The sequence below is a fragment of the Mandrillus leucophaeus genome, unplaced genomic scaffold, assembly GCF_000951045.1.
Source record: "Mandrillus leucophaeus isolate KB7577 unplaced genomic scaffold, Mleu.le_1.0 Scaffold434, whole genome shotgun sequence".
In the NCBI taxonomy this organism is placed as follows: Eukaryota; Metazoa; Chordata; class Mammalia; order Primates; family Cercopithecidae; genus Mandrillus; species Mandrillus leucophaeus.
The window spans coordinates 1,464,980-1,483,059 of NW_012104632.1; the positions used below are offsets into that span (position 1 = coordinate 1,464,980).

An 18,080-nucleotide genomic window follows, 5' to 3' on the forward strand; every position below is an offset into this window, starting at 1 on the left:
CTAACATGGTGAAATCCCGTCTCCACCAAAAACACAAAAAAATTAGCCGGGTGGGGTGACAGGCGCCTACAGTCCCAGCTACTCGGGAGGCTGAGGCAGGAGAATGGCGTGAACCCAGGAGGTGGAGCTTGCAGTGAGCCAAGATCGCGCCACGGCACTCCAGTCTGGGCGACAGTGCGAGATTCCATCTCAAAACAAAACAAAAAAAAGAGCATAGACACTAAAGTTATGCTACCTACATTTGAATCCTGTCTCCACTACTTTTCAGCTGGTGTTCCTGGCAAATTACAGTCATGTGGTGCTTAACGAAAAGGACACAGTCTGAGAAATGTGTTGTTATGTGATTTGGTCATCGTGTGAACATTATAGAATGTACTTACACAAACCTAGATGGGATATATATTTTTATTTATATATATTTTTTTCATACAGAAAATCAGGTGTTCCAGCACCATGACTGAATATCAGTCATTTCCCCTACTCGATCTGCAGTGCCAACACTGACTGCCATACACCAAGTTTCTACCTATGCTCCATTAGAATCCACAGGGCCACCACTGAATACGCACTCTGTTGCTGACCAAAACGTTGTTATGCAGTGCATGACTTAGTTAATTTCCCTGTGCCTCAGTTTCTTCATCTATAAAATAGGGAGAATAGTCCCGAGTTCTTCGGGTTTTTATAAGGACTAATTAAAATAATATTTGTAAACTGCTTAGAAAAGAGTACTATTAGTCAGCTTTTTCTAAGTTATACTGTGGTAACAAATTATCCCAAATTTCAGTAGCTTATAACAAAGATTTATTTCTTGTTCACGCTACATGTTGGTACAACCCTGCTCCATTTGACTTCTTCATTCTGGAGTCTGAGGAGCAGCCCCTCTCTGGGCCCTGCTTTTCTCATGTCAAAGGGGACAGAGCAATGGTGGAACCAGGCAGTGGCTCTTCAAGCTTCTGCCTAGATGAAGCATTTGTCACTTCCGCTCATATTTTAGTGGCTAGTGTAAGTCAAAGAACAAAACCTGATGTCAAGAGGGCACGCAGAGGCCCTATAGAGACGGCTTCAGTAGAGAGGGGCAGAACATATTTTGACCAAATATAGTTGAACAAACAAAAATACTAGACCAAAAAATCTACCACAAGTGTCTGGTACATAGTGCTGTGTGTTTGTTAAAGAAAAATACGTGTTTGCACAATGACATGGAATCCTGAAAGTGGATGTTTGGGAACAGTAAAATATTGAGTGTCATTGGAGTGTATGGTTCACAGAAGTGACAGGGGTAGGTGAGGAGGTCACATTTTGAAAGGCTTTGAAAGCAGGCTAGATTTTAGCCTACAGGTAGAACATAAGTTGCAACAATAAAGTTTTATAGCTATTTTTATAAATTTTATAAGTCAATTCTATCTGCCAGCTTTATTAAGACAATGGCATCATTTCATTTATTCTGCACTGAACATTTAGAAATCACATGTCGACTGGTCACTAACTCCCTGTGTTAACAACGGCCTACAACACCATTTGTCATCCTGGGCCTGAGTTGCAATTGCCACAAGGAAGAATATATTAATAGAAGCCTTCTTCCAGTCGGTCCCAGCTCCCAGTTGTCAGGACAGGGAAAGGTGGCATAGAGAGGGAGGGAAGAAAAAGGAGAGAAGGGAGTGCATATGGATGAGTCAACATGAATGTGAGTGTGTGGGGGGTGTACAATGGACAAGCACTGACATCACACTTGCTATTTTAATTATAAAATACCCTCCAAATTTGGATGTTTCCTAAGGACCCATCTTCAACTTCTACACATGGTCCTTTTACAAGTCCCACCACCCTCATGGCTTTGGTCAGCCTTGAAATTTTTGTTTGTTTGTTTTTTGTAGAAACAGGGTTTTGCCATGTTGCCTAGGCTGGTGTTGAACTCTTGGGCTCAAGCGACCCACCTGCCTCAGTCTCCCAAAGAGCTGGGATTCCAGGCATGAGCCACTGTATCCGGTTAGCCTTGATTTTTCTTTGCAGCTTCTGTCGTCATTTTCAATAAACTACTAGAAAATAATCCAAATCTAAGTTTAACTGGGAGGCTTGTGCATCAGAGGAGTTATCTGACCTGCTACCTATACCTCTCTTTGGTCAATGGAGAAGCAATCTAAGGGAAAGAAGGTTAAGTAGGAGAAAAGGAAGCATGGAGAGAAGAGAGTTGGGCACAAGCAGAGGTGGCGCAAAGGAACCCGCACCTACCATCGCTTGCCCAGAAGCAGGCCAAGGCCTCAAAACATACTCTAAGGATGCTTACACTTCCACAGCAGGTTATGCTGTTTCCATTTGTTCACAGTTACTTTAAGACAGTAGTGTGGGTTTTTTTGTTTGTCTTTAAAAGTACTACAGAGGGAAGAGAGAAAGGCAAATAAATCACAGCCCGCAAATGAGCTGTCCTGACTCCCTCCAGATGGCTCATTTTCCCTATCCCCGTCCTATGATCTACAAACCCTGATAAGGCTTCTGTAATCTGGCACCATCGTAAAGTGTTTCTTCTTGAAGTGCTTTAAAGATCCCCACTGCTTACAGAAAATAATCCAAACTCAGACCACATTCGAAGTCCCAAATCTTACTTTTGGGTGTAACAGATTTTTTTTTTTCCTACACTAAGGCTGCTGGATCAGAAATAATCAAAGTCTGATATACTGTACACAAGTAACAAATGCAGGAAATGGGTACAGTGAAGGGCTGCATTGAAGGGAGAAGTCTGAGGAATACAGCCTGTTAATTCACTCTCAAACAGCTTGAAAGAGGTTCAAGTAAAGATAAATGTATGAACTGTAATAAAAAGAAAAATCGGCAAAAGAAGGCTCTTTCTATTTTAATCATGCCAGAATCAGATCAGTCCTGAGGCCTCAGCTTTTGAGAATTAGGGTGCATCCCTGTGGTAATGACTCAGTACTATGATTCATAAAATTGCAGAAAATGAAGAAGTTCTGGGATGTAGATGGCTCAAAAGCTCTCTGCAGAACCACAAAAAGAATTTAAATGAAGTTCAGTAAGTAAGCAAGCAATGCTTTAAGGAAAAGAAAAGTATTAATGTGTAACAAAATTAGTGGAATTATGAATATATAAAGACTGACTTTAATTTTTGAAGGTCTCTCACCAGACATTAAGAAGAACAGTTAATACAGTCACTGAAATGTTGAAGTATTTGTTTAAACTGATATATGTCACTTGGCTGTAATAGCCAAGCTTTCCAATTACAATTTTGCAACATTTCATGAAAAGTCCTATTTTAAATACTAAATGTTTGCATTAAAAATCAGAACTGTCAAAGGAGGAAAAAGGCAACATAAAAACATTTATCAATGATACATGTGAATAATCTTATAGTAATCTTTAAGTACAAGGGAATCCCCCTCACCTTTCCTGGGCAGCAGCTGGGGTCTCGACTGGATAACAAAATAGAACTGAGGTCTGACAGCCATCCTTGGCAAACTAACTTACTATTGCTCCTGTAAGCTAAAAACTGTCCTCCCTCAACTCAGAAAAATGATTTAGTTATTTTCTGTGATATCACTGAAGATAAAAAGTGGTCAACTTACTAGTAAAATACTGTACTGACATAATTTATCAATCTTCTATTTTAATCAGTGGAATACTTTAAAGTTATATATTCAAAGATATCTATAATTATGCAAGAATAAGGGACACCAAGGAGAGATTAAAAACTAGTCTAGGCCAGGCGTGGTGGCTCACGTCTACAATCCCAGCACTTTGGGTGGCTGAGGTGGACGGATCCCCTGATGTCAGGAGTTCCAGACCAGCCTGGCCAACATGGTGAAACCTCGTCTCTACTGAATATACAAAAAAAGTAGCCAGACATGGTGGCATGCACCTGCAATCCCAGCTACTCGGGAGGCTGAGGCACGAGAATCACTTGAACCAGGGAGGCAGTGGTTGCAGTGAGCCAAGATCGTGTTACTGCACTCCAGCCTGGGTGACAGAGCAAGCCTGTCTTTAAAAAAAAAAAAAAAAAAAAAAAAAAAAAAAAAAAACTAGCCTCAACAAAAAAAATCAACCAGTACCTAGCTAAATAAAATAAGCTCAATCCAAAGTTGGCAGCTTTCCAGAAAAGCATGAGTAAAGTTTTTGGTTTCTATGACCGCAAATAACAAATTACTTATGCTTCATACAAATATCTTTGTTTAAAAAATACTCTTTCTCTTAAAAAACACGTTAATTGCCAGATTGAAATAAAATCACTGCTTAACACACATGGTTAAGTGAATTACTGGTTTCAATACTAAAACGTGAAATCTCATCAATGGGTTTTGTAACATTTCCCAAAACACTGAATATCATCTATGATTATAATTATCTGTGCATTTCTTTTGCATAGTAAGAATTTTATTTTGTTTGTATTTTATTCAGCATAATATCTCCCCAAAAAGGGAAGTCACTTGATCTATAAAGGAAGAGGGGAAGTCATGTTGAGCAAGAGCCATCTGGAATAGGCAGTCTGTGGCTTTGTGAATCTCAGGCTTGCATCCTATAGTCAGTGGTGTGCAAATCAAACACTCACAAATAATACTGATACTCTCTTTTACAATCTTCCTTATCTAAAGTATGCCACATCACAGTAAATATTTCATAATAAAAATGAGAATTTTCTAGACAAAAAAAGAAAATGTTCCTTAAGTTCAAAACAAGCACCAACACTTATGGTACAGAACATAGGAAAACTGGCTATGATTCATGAATATTAATTATTTTAAATAAACACAGTCATCTAATTATGGTAAAATAATAATAAAGAACAAGGTTAATATGAAGATTTATCAGATTTTTTGTCATAGAAGGTTGGTAACTTTGGCTGAATCAATGACTGTAAAAGGCTCAGAAATGTTTATTATTAGCAGGGTTCTTCAAAATGCTACATCATCTTTGAATTATATTCCAAACATACTGTAGTTCTATTCACGCTTCTGAAACAAGGAATTTTTTTTTTGTCAAGAATTTTATTTTAAACGTCTGATTCCCTTTAAAAACGAAAAACAGGTTTTAAATTTTTTAATTAAAAAATTAAATTTTTTTAAATTTAATTAAATTAACTAAATTAACCCACTACCTGTTAAACATGTGTACTGGAAAAGACTATGATCTTAACGTACAATTTTAGATTTTAAAAAGACTACAAAGAGATGAAAAATGCAACCTCCAATTCTAGTGCACTGAATGTCACACAATGAAACTTTCTGAGGAGACAGCAAGCACTAAAAGCCAGGAGTCTAAAAAAAGAATAAAGAAAGAAAATGGAATGTGTTTAAAAAAAACTGAGTCACATAAGAGTTACTAAAGAAGGGGACAAATATTGAGAGTAAAAGAATTAATGGTAACTAACACAATGAAGGCATATATAATAAGGTACTTCAATATTTGAATGCTTTTGGAAAATACTTAAAACAGAACTCAAAACCATTACTGCTAAGTGAAACAAATATGTCATGGAAGAAATAGTACATCCTTAGGCAGCTCTCATGATCAAAGCAATGAGCTCCTTCTTTGCTGTTCTCAGGTTGGTTAAGTCTTCCTCAGTCACGCAGCAGTACTAACTGCGTGAGCCTAGACTTGGGAGAGTCTGGCACCTGTGTCCCAGAGAATCAGTCTAATTCCAGGATGGCCCTAAGCCACCACAAGTCTCAAGAATACCAGACGGATAGCTCAGGCATTTTGAAGACTTCACAGCAGGGTTTAGTTCTGTGGTCCTGAAGCCAAATCAGGTATCTGGGCAGATGTGAAAATTTTTAGGGAGGAGAAAACAAAGTGACTTGGAGCCCCAGAATCTTGGCTGCAAGCATATCAGCCATGGGGAACGAAGGCATAGTTTTAAGCAAAGAATGAACACAGAAAAGGAATAATAAAGAGAGCTTAAAGGAAGAAGAGGGGTAAGCAGGCACACAGGATGACACACTGGCCCCAAATACCAGTCATTCACCCAAGAAACAAGGATAGTGATAATTTACTTGAAATGTATGTAGTCCTTGTAGTGAAATGTGTATTATTATGAATCCATTCTGTCATTTTTAGTCTTTTCCAAGAAAGAAATTAAAACTATGCTCTATAACCCCTAGTTAAAATTTATTTTTATAAATCTGGAGGTTCAAATTTAAGTCATGGATGAAGAATAAAACTCCATTTCATGCTCTAATTTCTTTTTAAATACCTCATAGAGAATTTAGGACAAATGCTTATTATTAAAATAAAATACAATAGCATGGGCAAGATGAAAAAATTCCAGCACACATACTGAGGCTGCTTGGTTCGTTCCCTTCTTCCATGATGAGTCTTTGGGTCCGGTACAACCCACCTGACTTTCCAGTTGCCATTTTTTCTCCCTCGTGTGACAATATCTTTTTACAAAATGAGCAGACTATCTCTCCTTATTTTTAGTAAGTCCAACTTCTTCACATTCAGGCTTTTTTTTTTTTTTTCTATGATTTAAAAACGATAACACTGACAAGAAATCCAGCTAAAACTTTCATCAAAATTACCTTGAAAGCACAAACTGGCCTCCCTTGTCTCAATTTTCCATGTGACTGGCCTTTTTTTTTTTTTTTTTTTTGAGACGGAGTCTCGCTCAGTCGCCCAGACTGGAGTGCAGTGGCGCCACCTCGGCTCACTGCAAGCTCTGCCTCCCGGGTTCACGCCATTCTCCTGCCTCAGCCTCCTGAGTAGCTGGGACTACAGGCGCCCGCCACCGCACCCGGCTAATTTTTTTGTATTTTTAGCAGAGATGGGGTTTCATCATGTCAGCCAGGATGGTCTCCACCTCCTGACCTCGTGATCCACCCGCCTCGGCCTCCCAAAGTGCTGGGATTACAGGCGCGAGCCAACGTGCCCGGCCGTGACTGGCCCTTTTTAATCACTACAGAAGTAGCATTGAGCCAGACCTGCCAGGGTTAAACGAATGTTGAGAGCCGGGTGCAGTGGCTCATGCCTGTAATCCCAGCACTTTGGGAGGCTGAGGCGGGCAGATCACCTGAGGTCGGGAGTTCGAGACCAGCCTGACCAACATGGAGAAACCCCATCTCTACTAAAAATGCAAAATTAGCCGGGCGTGGTGGCGCATGCCTGTAATCCCAGCTACTCAGTCTCCTGTGGCAGGAGAATCACTTGAACCCAGGAGGCAGACGTTGTGGTGAGCTGAGATTGCACCACTGCACTCCAGCTTGGGCAACAAGAGCGAAATTCTGTCTCAAAAAAAAGAATGGTGAGACAGTTGAATATGATGCACCATCTAAATAGGACAATTTTCCTAATGTTTTTACAGGAGAGAGAGAGAATTGGGTATAAAAAGGTAGTCACACTTACAAGTCCACTTATGGCTACAATCCAGATGTAGGAACCAGAGGTGAAAAGCTATAAAAGAAAAAAAAAAGGCAACTAAAAATAAAATTCACTTATTTTTACATAACTACAGTCATGACCATTTATATAAAGTATTAACTATATATGCCATAATACAGAGAAGCAAATGGAAAATTAGTAAATATCAACTGTTATTTAAAAGAAAATTGTATATTAATTTTTTTTATTCAGACATCAGACTTTGTATAGCCTAAAACAAGTTGAACCTGGCCCACACCCCATGCAAAGAAAAATAAGTGAAACCAAAGTATGATGTTATTTATAAACTTCAACTGACTTAAAGTAAAATACTACATATAAAGAAATTATTAGAATTAACAACATACAAAACAGGTAATCACCATCCCATGCTTGGCAATGATGTGATATTTATGTAAATAACTTTCTCATTTTAATTTCTTAACATTGTTACCCTAAATTTAGATGGGAAGAACCCTGCCAGCCTACTTAGGTCTATATTCAACGGTAACTTTCTCAAGTGTTGATATTCTCATTCTAGTTCACCCAAGGAAGAGCAAACTAAATCACAGTAATGAAGTTAATCAATGGCAAAGTAATTAGAATTAGATCTCATGAAATTCTTCCCTTTGTTTTCCAAATAGTTTATATCTTAGAGCTGTGCTCAGGGTAATTAAAAAAAAAAATCATAAGCACTCTGAAAATGTTCCTGCAACAAAGAAATGATTTGTGGGTTATTGTTGGTTAATTTTTAGAACTTTAGATTGGGGGTTTACTTCTGATTGTAGAGGAAAAGGCAGGATACTCAGGCAGGACAGCCCAGGTTCATCGCTGGCATTGCGCTAGATGAAAACCTCAAAGTTCTGCACACTTACCAAAGACACACAGAAAGAAGACAGACACAAAAGGTAAGAGTTGACATACACAGAGAAGCTGGCAAGCTTTGCTCTAGTGATAGGCTCACTTAGAAATGTGCACTGGCTGCGACTTTAAATTTGAACCTTTGATGTAGCACGGACGTTTGTTCAGTGGAAATGACTCTGATAATAATGATGGGAACCATGTAGACAAATATTTTGCTGTAGTTTTCTTCTACAAATAGAAGGAATAACAGACTAGCTAACACTTTCTATGTGTCAGGCATTGCTCTCAAGGCACTTCAGCAAGACCGAGTGGTTAAGCAATTTGCTGCAGGTCAACAGCCAGCAGGTGGTGGGCTGGAGTGTATCCAGGACTGCCTCCACAGTCATGCTCTCCACTCTTCCATGTCCCATATGCAAGTAAAAAGAGCATCTCATTTTGTCATTAAAAAAGTAATTTCCTCTGGGTTCTGAAGCCTCTCATTGCCTGTGTGGTCACCAGTATGTCTGCCTACATCTTGCCAGTGTCTGTGTGTTTTCTCATGGCTGGGCTCCTTGAGGACAGGGGCTACATCTCACTCAGTGGGTGATACTGATTTAAGTATCGGATGGCTTGAGAGCCCATAACATCATAGCCCATTGCACAGGGCATGATGTTATGGGCTCTCAAGTCATCGGATACTTAAATGAGTCTTAAGCATTTTGGCTCTTCCGATTATGATTCAAGTCTTCATTCATTCATTCATTCATTCACTCATTCAACAATGTCCCTAGTTGTAATGGGGAGAGAAAAAGGCACAGAAACACATGCAAAGACTTGGAGGGGAGGGAGGCAGGCAGAGGATGTACACTTTAGCAATAAGGAGTTCAGTTACACTCCTTCAAGGTGGGCACAAGTGGGAGTTGACACCAGACAGGCAAGAAGAACCCTGCATGCCATTCATGCTAAGGACCTAGATTTTATCAAGGAGCCAATGAGGCATCTCCACCTCTATTTTCTGATCTCAATTTCTCCCTCTCAAAGTTACCGGAAATAATACAAAAATAATGGAAATTTATATTATTTTGAAAAACAATCCATGGTAGTTGCATCTACCTTTCTGCTTTCAGCAGGGCTAAGAGGGATGCCTCATGGTGAGCTGTGTAACACTGCAAAAACTGCACTAGATATTAGGTTGGTGGAAAAGTAATTGTGGATTACTTTTCCACCAACCTACTACAATGGCCCTGTGACAAAGGCCATGCTGTGTCTCTTTATCCAACTAAGATCCCCTTTCTCCGAGAGATTAAACATAATACTTATTTTGCTTTATGCCAAAAACAAAACAAAACAAGAAATACATTCACAATCTCAGAAAAATGAATGGTGGTAGCTACAGAGACATAAATTATTAATTAATAGTAACCAATTGACTTAGCTCTTATTATCTGTTCAGATTACACTAAACACTTCATGCTATCCTTCAAATACCTCTATAAGGTAGATATTATCATCCCCACTTGATAGATGGGGAAATGGGGGTTCAGAAAAGGTAAGTGACAAAGCAAATCATTACCAGACCAAGTCATTAAACCGAAACCCAATGACTTGGCTCCAAAGACTTTCCACAATGCCACACTGAACTCCTACTCCACAATTAATAAAACAGTGTTTTCATTCTCAAAGATTCTACATAGCTTTAGAGTTGGAAGAACTATACGGTCAATGTGAGGCTCAGAGGGGTTCCAAGACTCAACCCAAGTCTCATGGCTGGAGAGAGGCAAGATAGGACTAGAACTTGGGTCTCCTGAGCAAGGTCTGGAGTGCTCTTCAAATTCCACATGGCCTCTGTTATAACAGCTTTAAAAATATTAAATCTGCTATAGCAAATCCTACTCATAAGAATCAACTGCAGAAACGGGCTATTTGGTTACACGGATATCAGGTAGGATCAGGGGGGCGTTTAACAGTACTGGGGTTGAGAGATGGAGAATAAACAGATTTCATGAGAAACGGTTGTAAAAGTGGTAAGAAAACGCCCCAGATGAGCCATTGATAACACATGACAGCAGACTGGAGAAGTGAGAGGAAATGCTAAAGGTTAAAAGGGGAGGGAGGAAGGCATTCTGAAGCGACTCTAGTATCCGGTTATATGTGCGTGGGATAAGGAATGTTATGAGTATTAATCAGTGGATCAAAAGGCCAAGCGACACATGGTGACACAGGAAGCTGTAGAATAAAACTACATCAAAAGCCGTGAGAGTAAAAGAAAAGTGACAAGTAGTACAGATAGAAAACTGAAAATCATTCTCCTACCACAGACCTGGAGCCCAGCAGGGAGAAACTGACATTCGCTGAGGATTGGCAAAGAAGCTTTTCAAATGTAAGCTGGACAGTAGTACTCTAGCAGTCTTCACAGCAAACCATTTAGCAAATGGTGACACTACCATCACAGCTACACAAACAAGGAAATAATGAAGCTGACAATGCTTCTTGAAAACTCCAAAGCTCGGGTTGGTAGAGCACACTCTTCTTCAGAGCTTTATTTGCGACACTGTATTCAATAAATTAATTTTGACACTGATTTTCTACTTTCTACTTTTTGATTGTTCTCATTTGTTTCCACTTCACACTATGATTGTTAAAAAGCACTCACATGCAATTGTACACGAAATGAAAATATTTTCCACAGATACAAATTACAGTGAAAGCTCTTATCAGATTTCTAAAGACTATGAAAGTATTCTAGTACCTTCTATACCTTGATGTTCTTGTTCTGTAACACTTCCTTTAAACATTTGATATAGATCATGAAGCCAAGATTATGGGGGAAAAAAACCATTGTTTTCAAGGAGATCAAATGAGAGAAAGACCAAAAAAACCGATCTGGTTAAAGAAAAGTGAACATAAAAATGCATACTGTACCTGTAGTCCCAATATATAAATCAATGTCTTGTTTGTGATGGACAACGGGCCCAGAATTTGTGCCACTTGGACTCTTGGTATGGAGCAGTAAAATGGTACAAACAGAGCAAACACAGGTGCCAGGCTATGCAAACAAATAAAAAAAAATCACTATAATAGTGAATTTTAAACACTAATGGCAGATGTATCTTTGAAGTAACACTGCTTATAATTTTATTTCAGTCTGAAAGCATAGTCTTAGATATACACATTGATTTCCAAATATGCATCATGTCCAAAATAATTTGTACAGAACACTTTATGAAAACTCTAATCATTCTATCCTTATTGCCCCTCCTGAAACCACCACAAAGAACTGGTTCAGCACCTACTAATTGTGAGAAAAGTGGAGGCAATGTTTTCTTCCCAGGTGTTACTAAAATCTAATGAGAAACTAGACAAACCAAAAGCAGCAAACATTAGAATTCTTCACAGTTAAATCCAAAAGCCTCATCTCAGGCCCTGTCTAGTGATCTGTCACCATGGCTCTGACACGGTTCACCTCTGGCCCTCCCTTCCTCACATTCCTTCCTCCCTTTGTCTGAAACCCTGTTTCTCAGTGGTTGACCAGCGATTTCTTACACCACTCTTCTGGCTTCTCCATGGTTCCATTATAGCCTTTTCTTCTTGCTCGCTCATCTCCTCATATAATCTCAACCCTTTCTATAGCTTGGGCTAAGAAAATGAAGTGAGACCTAAAACTGCCTGCCCATTTCTGAATGTCAATTTGACACCTTCACCTTGACAGATTCAAAAGTCCTATGTGTCTTTCTACTTACAGTCTTGCTTCTCTCTGATCCATTTCTTAACATTGTTGGCAGTATTCTCTTCCTAAAACACAACTCTGATCACATCACTCCCTTGCTTAAAAACCCTTCCTTCCGGCTGGGTATGAGCGGTGACTCATGCCTGTAATCCCAGCACTTTGGGAGGCCAAGGCGGGTGAATCACAAGGTCAGGAGATCGAGACCATCCTGGCTAACACGGTATAACCCCATCTCTACTAAAAATGCAAAAAATTAGCCGGGCATGGTGGTGGGCACCTGCAGTCCCAACTACTACTTGGGAGGCTGAGGCAGGAGAATGGCGTGAATCCGAGAGGCGGAGCTTGCAATGAGCCAAGATTGCACCACTGCACTCTAGCCTGGGCGACAGAGCGAGACTGTCTCAAAAACAAAAAACAAAAAACAGAAACAAACAAAAAAGACCTTCCTTCCATAGGCTCCAGTATCCAAAGATAAAATGCTTCATAAAGATGTGATGGCAAAGCGCCCCAGTTCGCTCTCATCACTGCAGATTGTTACCACTGTCCTCCTCTCTGCTTCCCCTCATCTGGACCATCACACACAAGGCCCCCTCAAAAATCCACACAGCTGCTCCTTGAATACGCTGGCTGCTTTGACTCTCCACTGATGCAGGTTCTGCTTTCCACTTTCAGTCCTAGGAAACTCAGCTTATGCAACACTGCTCAGCTCTTCCCACAAGACTTCTCTGACTCCTCCTGGCAGCTGGTGGCTTTCCTCATGGCCCCCAAGCTATGTCAGTTTCACTGCTGCAATGAATCAGTGAATCAAATGCGTGCCGAGGATGTCACGGCAGGACGCCCGGCATAGGAGCTACAACTATGTCCAAGAGAAAGAAGCAGTCCTTGACCTCAAGGAACTCATCACAGGACTGAAATCTTACATTCCTACCAGTGCTGGGCAGGTAATATGAATGAGTAGAGTGGTTTGGGCACAAACTTGCACCCGTTTTTCATTAAACACTTGGCTTAATTACTCAGTCTGTTTTATTTTCCCACTTTTGGGAAAATGGCACCAGAAAAAAAAAGAATTATTTCATTATCACAAGAAAAATGCAAAAAATATGTTTCACTTCTACAAAGAACTGTCCTTGGTGCCATTTTGTGGAAACACAGGACCCTTCTGGCCTCTTGTGCAATCTCATCCTTGATAGAGACCATGTTATTCTGAAAAATGCACTGTCCTCTCAATTCTACTATTAAAAACAAAATCAAACCAAAATACAACAAACACAAAACAAATGTGATAAATGGCAGCTGCATCAACAGCTATCAACACAGACGCAGCAAATGCTAGAACAGGGAAAACTCCAGCTGATAAGGCCTCAGCGCAGGCACTGTGTCAGGACTGGAGACACAGAGATGCCAGATACACCTGGCTGGCCATCCAGTGAGAAGGATGGCAGGGACCGGGTGGCAGACGGAGGTGCACATCACAGCGGGCTCCTACCGCCACTTGCCCAGTCTAGAATTCCTCATGTATCAGACCTTCCTCCCAGGCTGAGCACCCCAGGACAGGGAAGAAGAGGCAGTCCTAGTTCTCCTAGCACCTGGCACAATGCTTGACACAGTTTAGGAGCTCACTACATTTAGGGCCACAAAATAATCCTTATTCTAGAACAACTGTTATGACTCACATTTGAATTGACTATACAGAGTTCTCAAAAACCTCAGATTATTAATTCGGAGAGAAAGCATCATATTTTATCTAGCTTTGCCTAATGCAGATTCTTATACACAATCCATATTCAATATTGGTTGGATTTTTTTAAATTAACAAAGCAGTTTTTAAACACTACACAAAATAACTGCTTTTGTCCAATTACAAACCCAAGCACAATTGATTAAAACAGTTGGGCCTTCTTTTCATGGAAAAGTATGAGTTAGTCACTCCTGGGCATAAATCCTCCAATGCCTCCCCACCTACAATCATGAAAAAGACGTTCCAGGCCCTGAGTCTCCATCCCCATCCTGATCCTGTGCTCCGCAGGACAGCAACTACTCAGAGAAGCCCTCCCTGACTGCCCCATTTCAAACCACACCTCCCACCCTCTCAGCCTTCCCCCTCTGCATTCTCTATTCTCTTCCTGACTTTCTTCCCCCACAGCACTTACAGCCTTCTCATCACTGCCAGCTATCGTCTACCGTAAAAGTAGAATGGAAGCTTCACACAGACGGGGATTTTGGTCTGTTTTGTTTGCTGTTTTATCCCCACTGTCTAGAATTGTGCCTGGCATAGAGTAAGGTTTCAATAAATATTTGCAGAAGAAATGAATTTTCCTTTAAAACAGTAAAACCATACAGCAGAACTTGCCTTTTGTTTTAAAAAGCCCCCTTCCTTTTTATCATTTTTAATGGGATTAAAACATATGGTTTCATATGTAGCTCAAAATATGGTCTGCTCTCTTGGTGATTATGAAACCCTACCTGGGGAGCCAATTGCACCAGAGGTCTCTTACCACAGAACATGCCCTTCGAGTTGCTTAATTCATAGAAGTTCTGTTCACATTTAGTAATAAAGTACAAATAATGATGTTATAACTAAATAATCTAAAGCAGAGTTCTTGTTTGAGGTTACATTTCAATGTAAACTAAAAAAATACTGGTAGAAATTTTAATGACCACTGTTTACATTTCACATACCAATAGAAGTTTAAAAATTCCTTAAAAAACACTAATCACTGTATAATTTTAAACGATGACTAAATACTAGGCCACATATACACATTTCAGACCAAAACTACACAGGCTGTTCTGTAGAAATTTTCCGTTGCTATTTCTATACACACAGACTTCACAAAGTACCATAATGTTATTAGTCATTGACCAGTCTTTTTCTTTTCCTTATTTTATGACAACATCTGTTCTTTATACTGTCAACAGTAATTGAGTTTGACCTTTTTTCATACTGTGAAGAACTACCTTCTGGAAGCCCTTTCTGGCTTAAGCAGATGAGGCTGTACTACAGAAAAGAGAAAGCAGGTTATAAACATTTCATCCATCCTTTCTTTTTTTCTTTTATTTTCTTAAGACAGGGTATCTGTCTGTCACCCAAGCTGGAGTAGAGCGCAGTGGCACAATCACGGCTCACTGTAGCCTCTAATTCCTAATCTTCTCGCCTCAGCCTCCAGAGTAACTGGGACTACAGGTGTGAGCCACCACACCTGGCTAATTTTTAAACTTTTTTTAGAAACAGGGTCTCGCTGTGTTGCCCACACTGATCTCAGTCTCCTGGCATCAGGCAATCCTCCTGCCTCAGCCTTCTGAACTGCTGGGATTACAGGTGTGAGCCATTGCTAATTCATCCTTTAATATCACTAATACTTACAGAGCATCTACTGCTACATATTCATGATTGCACTCGATAGAAAACATAAAATAAAATAACACAGACGCCTGTTCAGGTTGCAAATGTCCATTTCACTTCTTCTACAGAAAAGGTCACTGCATGTGGTGGCTCACACCTGTAATCCTAGCACTTTGGGAAGCCAAGGCAGGCAGATGGCTTGAGCTCAGGAGAGTTTGAGACCAGCCTAGGCAACATAATGAGACCTTATTTCCACAATAAATAAATAAATAAATAAATGAATAAATAAACAAACAAACAAAAATTAGCTGGATGTGGTGGCATGTGCCTATAGCCCCAGCTACTTAGGAGGCTGAGGTAGGAGGGTCACTTGAGCCCAGGAGGCAGAGGTTGCAGTAAGCCAAGATTGTGCCACTGCACTCCAGCCTGGTCAACAGGGTGAGACCCTGTCTCAGACAAACAAACAAACAAAAAACTGTAAAGATCAACTCTACTTTTACAGTACAATCGCAACTCAAGAAACCCTGGTAACTTTCAACAGCAATAAAACAAGGTTTGTGAGCTTATGAAATGATCTAATATACAGCTTCAGTGGCCTCTTACAGGATAATGACCCCATCACCTCTTCATCTGTCTGACTACTCTGATATCAAAAAAAAGGGGCTGGGCACGGTGGCTCATGCCTGTAATGCCAGCACTTTGGGAGGCCAAGGCAGGTGGATCATGAGTTCAAGAGATGGAGACCATCCTGGCCAACATGGTGAAACCCTGTCTCTACTAAAAATACAAAAATTAGCTAGGCATGGTGGCGCATGCCTGTAGCCCCAACTACTCAGCAGGCTGAGGCAGAAGAATCGCTTGAACCCGGGAGGTGGAGGCTGTAGTGAGCCGAGATCACGCCACTGCACTCCAGCCTGGAGAGAGTGACACTCCATCTAAAAAATAAAAATAAAAAATAAAAAATAAAAATAAAGTGGGGGGACAGATCCAGTTTGTCAGAGGAATTACTTTAACTAGTTGAGTCCTTCACTATATAAAAATGTTTTACTTAATATAACTATTCAAAATTAAAAGCTAAAACCCCACCAGAATGGTCTTTCAACAAACTGAAAAATTTATCAACAGTGTCTTCTTCAAGTACTCTGCGGTCTAAGTTTTGCTTTTTGTTTGTTTGTTTGTTTGTTTTGAGACGGAGTCTCGCTCTGTCACCCAGGCTGGAGTACAGTGGTGCCATCTCAGCTCACTGCAAGCTCCGCCTCCCGGGTTCACGCTGTTCTCCTGCCTCAGCCTCCCGAGTAGCTGGGACTACAGGCGCCCACCACCACGCCTGGCTAATTTTTTGTATTTTTAGTAGAGACGGGGTTTCACCATGTTAGCCAGGATGGTCTCGATCTCCTGTCCTCGTGATCCACCTGCCTTGGCCTCCCAAAGTGCTGGGATTACAGGCGTGACCCACCGCGTCCGGCCTGCAGTCTAAGTTTTAAATGAACTAGTTCTAGAATATGATGTCATGTTTATCCACCAAGTCATAAAACCTCTGTAACACCCCCTCATAGAATTTTTGTACTAGGAATTACCTTGGAGATCATTTAGTTCAATACCTTTAGTTTATACACAGAGAGGTAGTGGCCCAAAGAATTCAGCTGACTTACTTGATGCTCTTTCTTGTGTCTGACAATGTTTCTCCATACTCTCAGCACTTTAGAGGTTAGAAGAACCTAATGACATCTGTGGGAGGCAAAAGCTACTCGACTATTTTTACAGAATCCTGGAGCAGAAAGGCCTCTGAGGTCACAGAGTTAACAAATTCCTATCAAATGATTCAATTCTGTCTACATCATCCCTCAAAATCAACATCAAGTTTACACAAGCATCTAAATAAGAAACAGCATACTCCATTTTTTAAAATAATCACAACTTTTGGGAATGACTCTCATCTTCTGATCCGAAAGCTATCTCCAGTAACTTCTTACTGGCCCTCCCGCTAGTCTTTGGAGTTAGGAAGACTGACATAAGCAATGTAAACACTTTTCTATGAGAGTTTCCACAAGCAGAAGGATAATGACCCTAGGCCTACAAAGCATACACATCCCCAGCTTATTTAATCAGTTCTCCTAAGACCTGCTATCCAGGCCCCTCACTGCCACAGCTGTCATCTACATCATTCGTAAAATGCGGCACCCAGAAGTGGCTGGGAATGGCCAGATCAGTCCTGACTAAGTGTAAAATCACCTCTCCTGATCTGAGTGCTGCATATCTGGTAATTTAGCCTACAAATAAACTGCATTCTGACAGATATGTTATGCTGTTGGTTTAAACTGAGTCAACTAAAACTATGAGGTGAATGGCGTAAGTCTCTTTCATCCTGTGCTGAAGAGGCTGGATTTTATCTATAGTGGGCTTCCCTTCAACTGTTTCCCCGTTATTCAAGTACTCGCGAAGTCACTGACTCAGGCAGCCTCTCGACTGAAAACGGCGACTAATTCTGTTCACTCCACATCCTGGACTGTCATTCTCCCTCACACCACAGAAATCTGTTTCTTTCATAAGCTGTGGATAAGGTAGAATGTGTAAACTACTCCCTGATACCAAGTTTCCAGGTAAAAAGCACTGTCAAAGTTGACACTGTTTTCCTTAAAACATTAAAAAACCCACACGTTTACACAGAAAATCAATATAAAATCATCAGTAACTTGGTCCTTTTTTTTTGGTTAAGGTTTATTGCTTCAGTCTCTTTCAAAGAATTTTTTGATACTTAAACCTTTACAGAAAAATTTATAAAGTTCCACAGGTATCAACAATTCATAA

General features: G+C 40.3%; 1 protein-coding gene across 3 annotated transcripts in view; it reads right to left on the bottom strand.

Moving 5' to 3' along the window:
- The window catches only part of UBAC2 (UBA domain containing 2), a 186,071-nt gene that overhangs the window by 61,391 nt on the left and 106,600 nt on the right, over window positions 1-18,080 (bottom strand). For all 3 annotated transcript variants that reach the window (XM_011993800.1, XM_011993801.1, XM_011993799.1), the window contains exons 5-6: window positions 11,125-11,248; window positions 7,345-7,392 (exon numbers count right to left, since the gene is read on the bottom strand). In XM_011993800.1, the coding sequence (XP_011849190.1) occupies window positions 7,345-7,392; window positions 11,125-11,248 (172 nt within the window). The remainder of the gene's footprint in view (window positions 1-7,344; window positions 7,393-11,124; window positions 11,249-18,080) is intronic.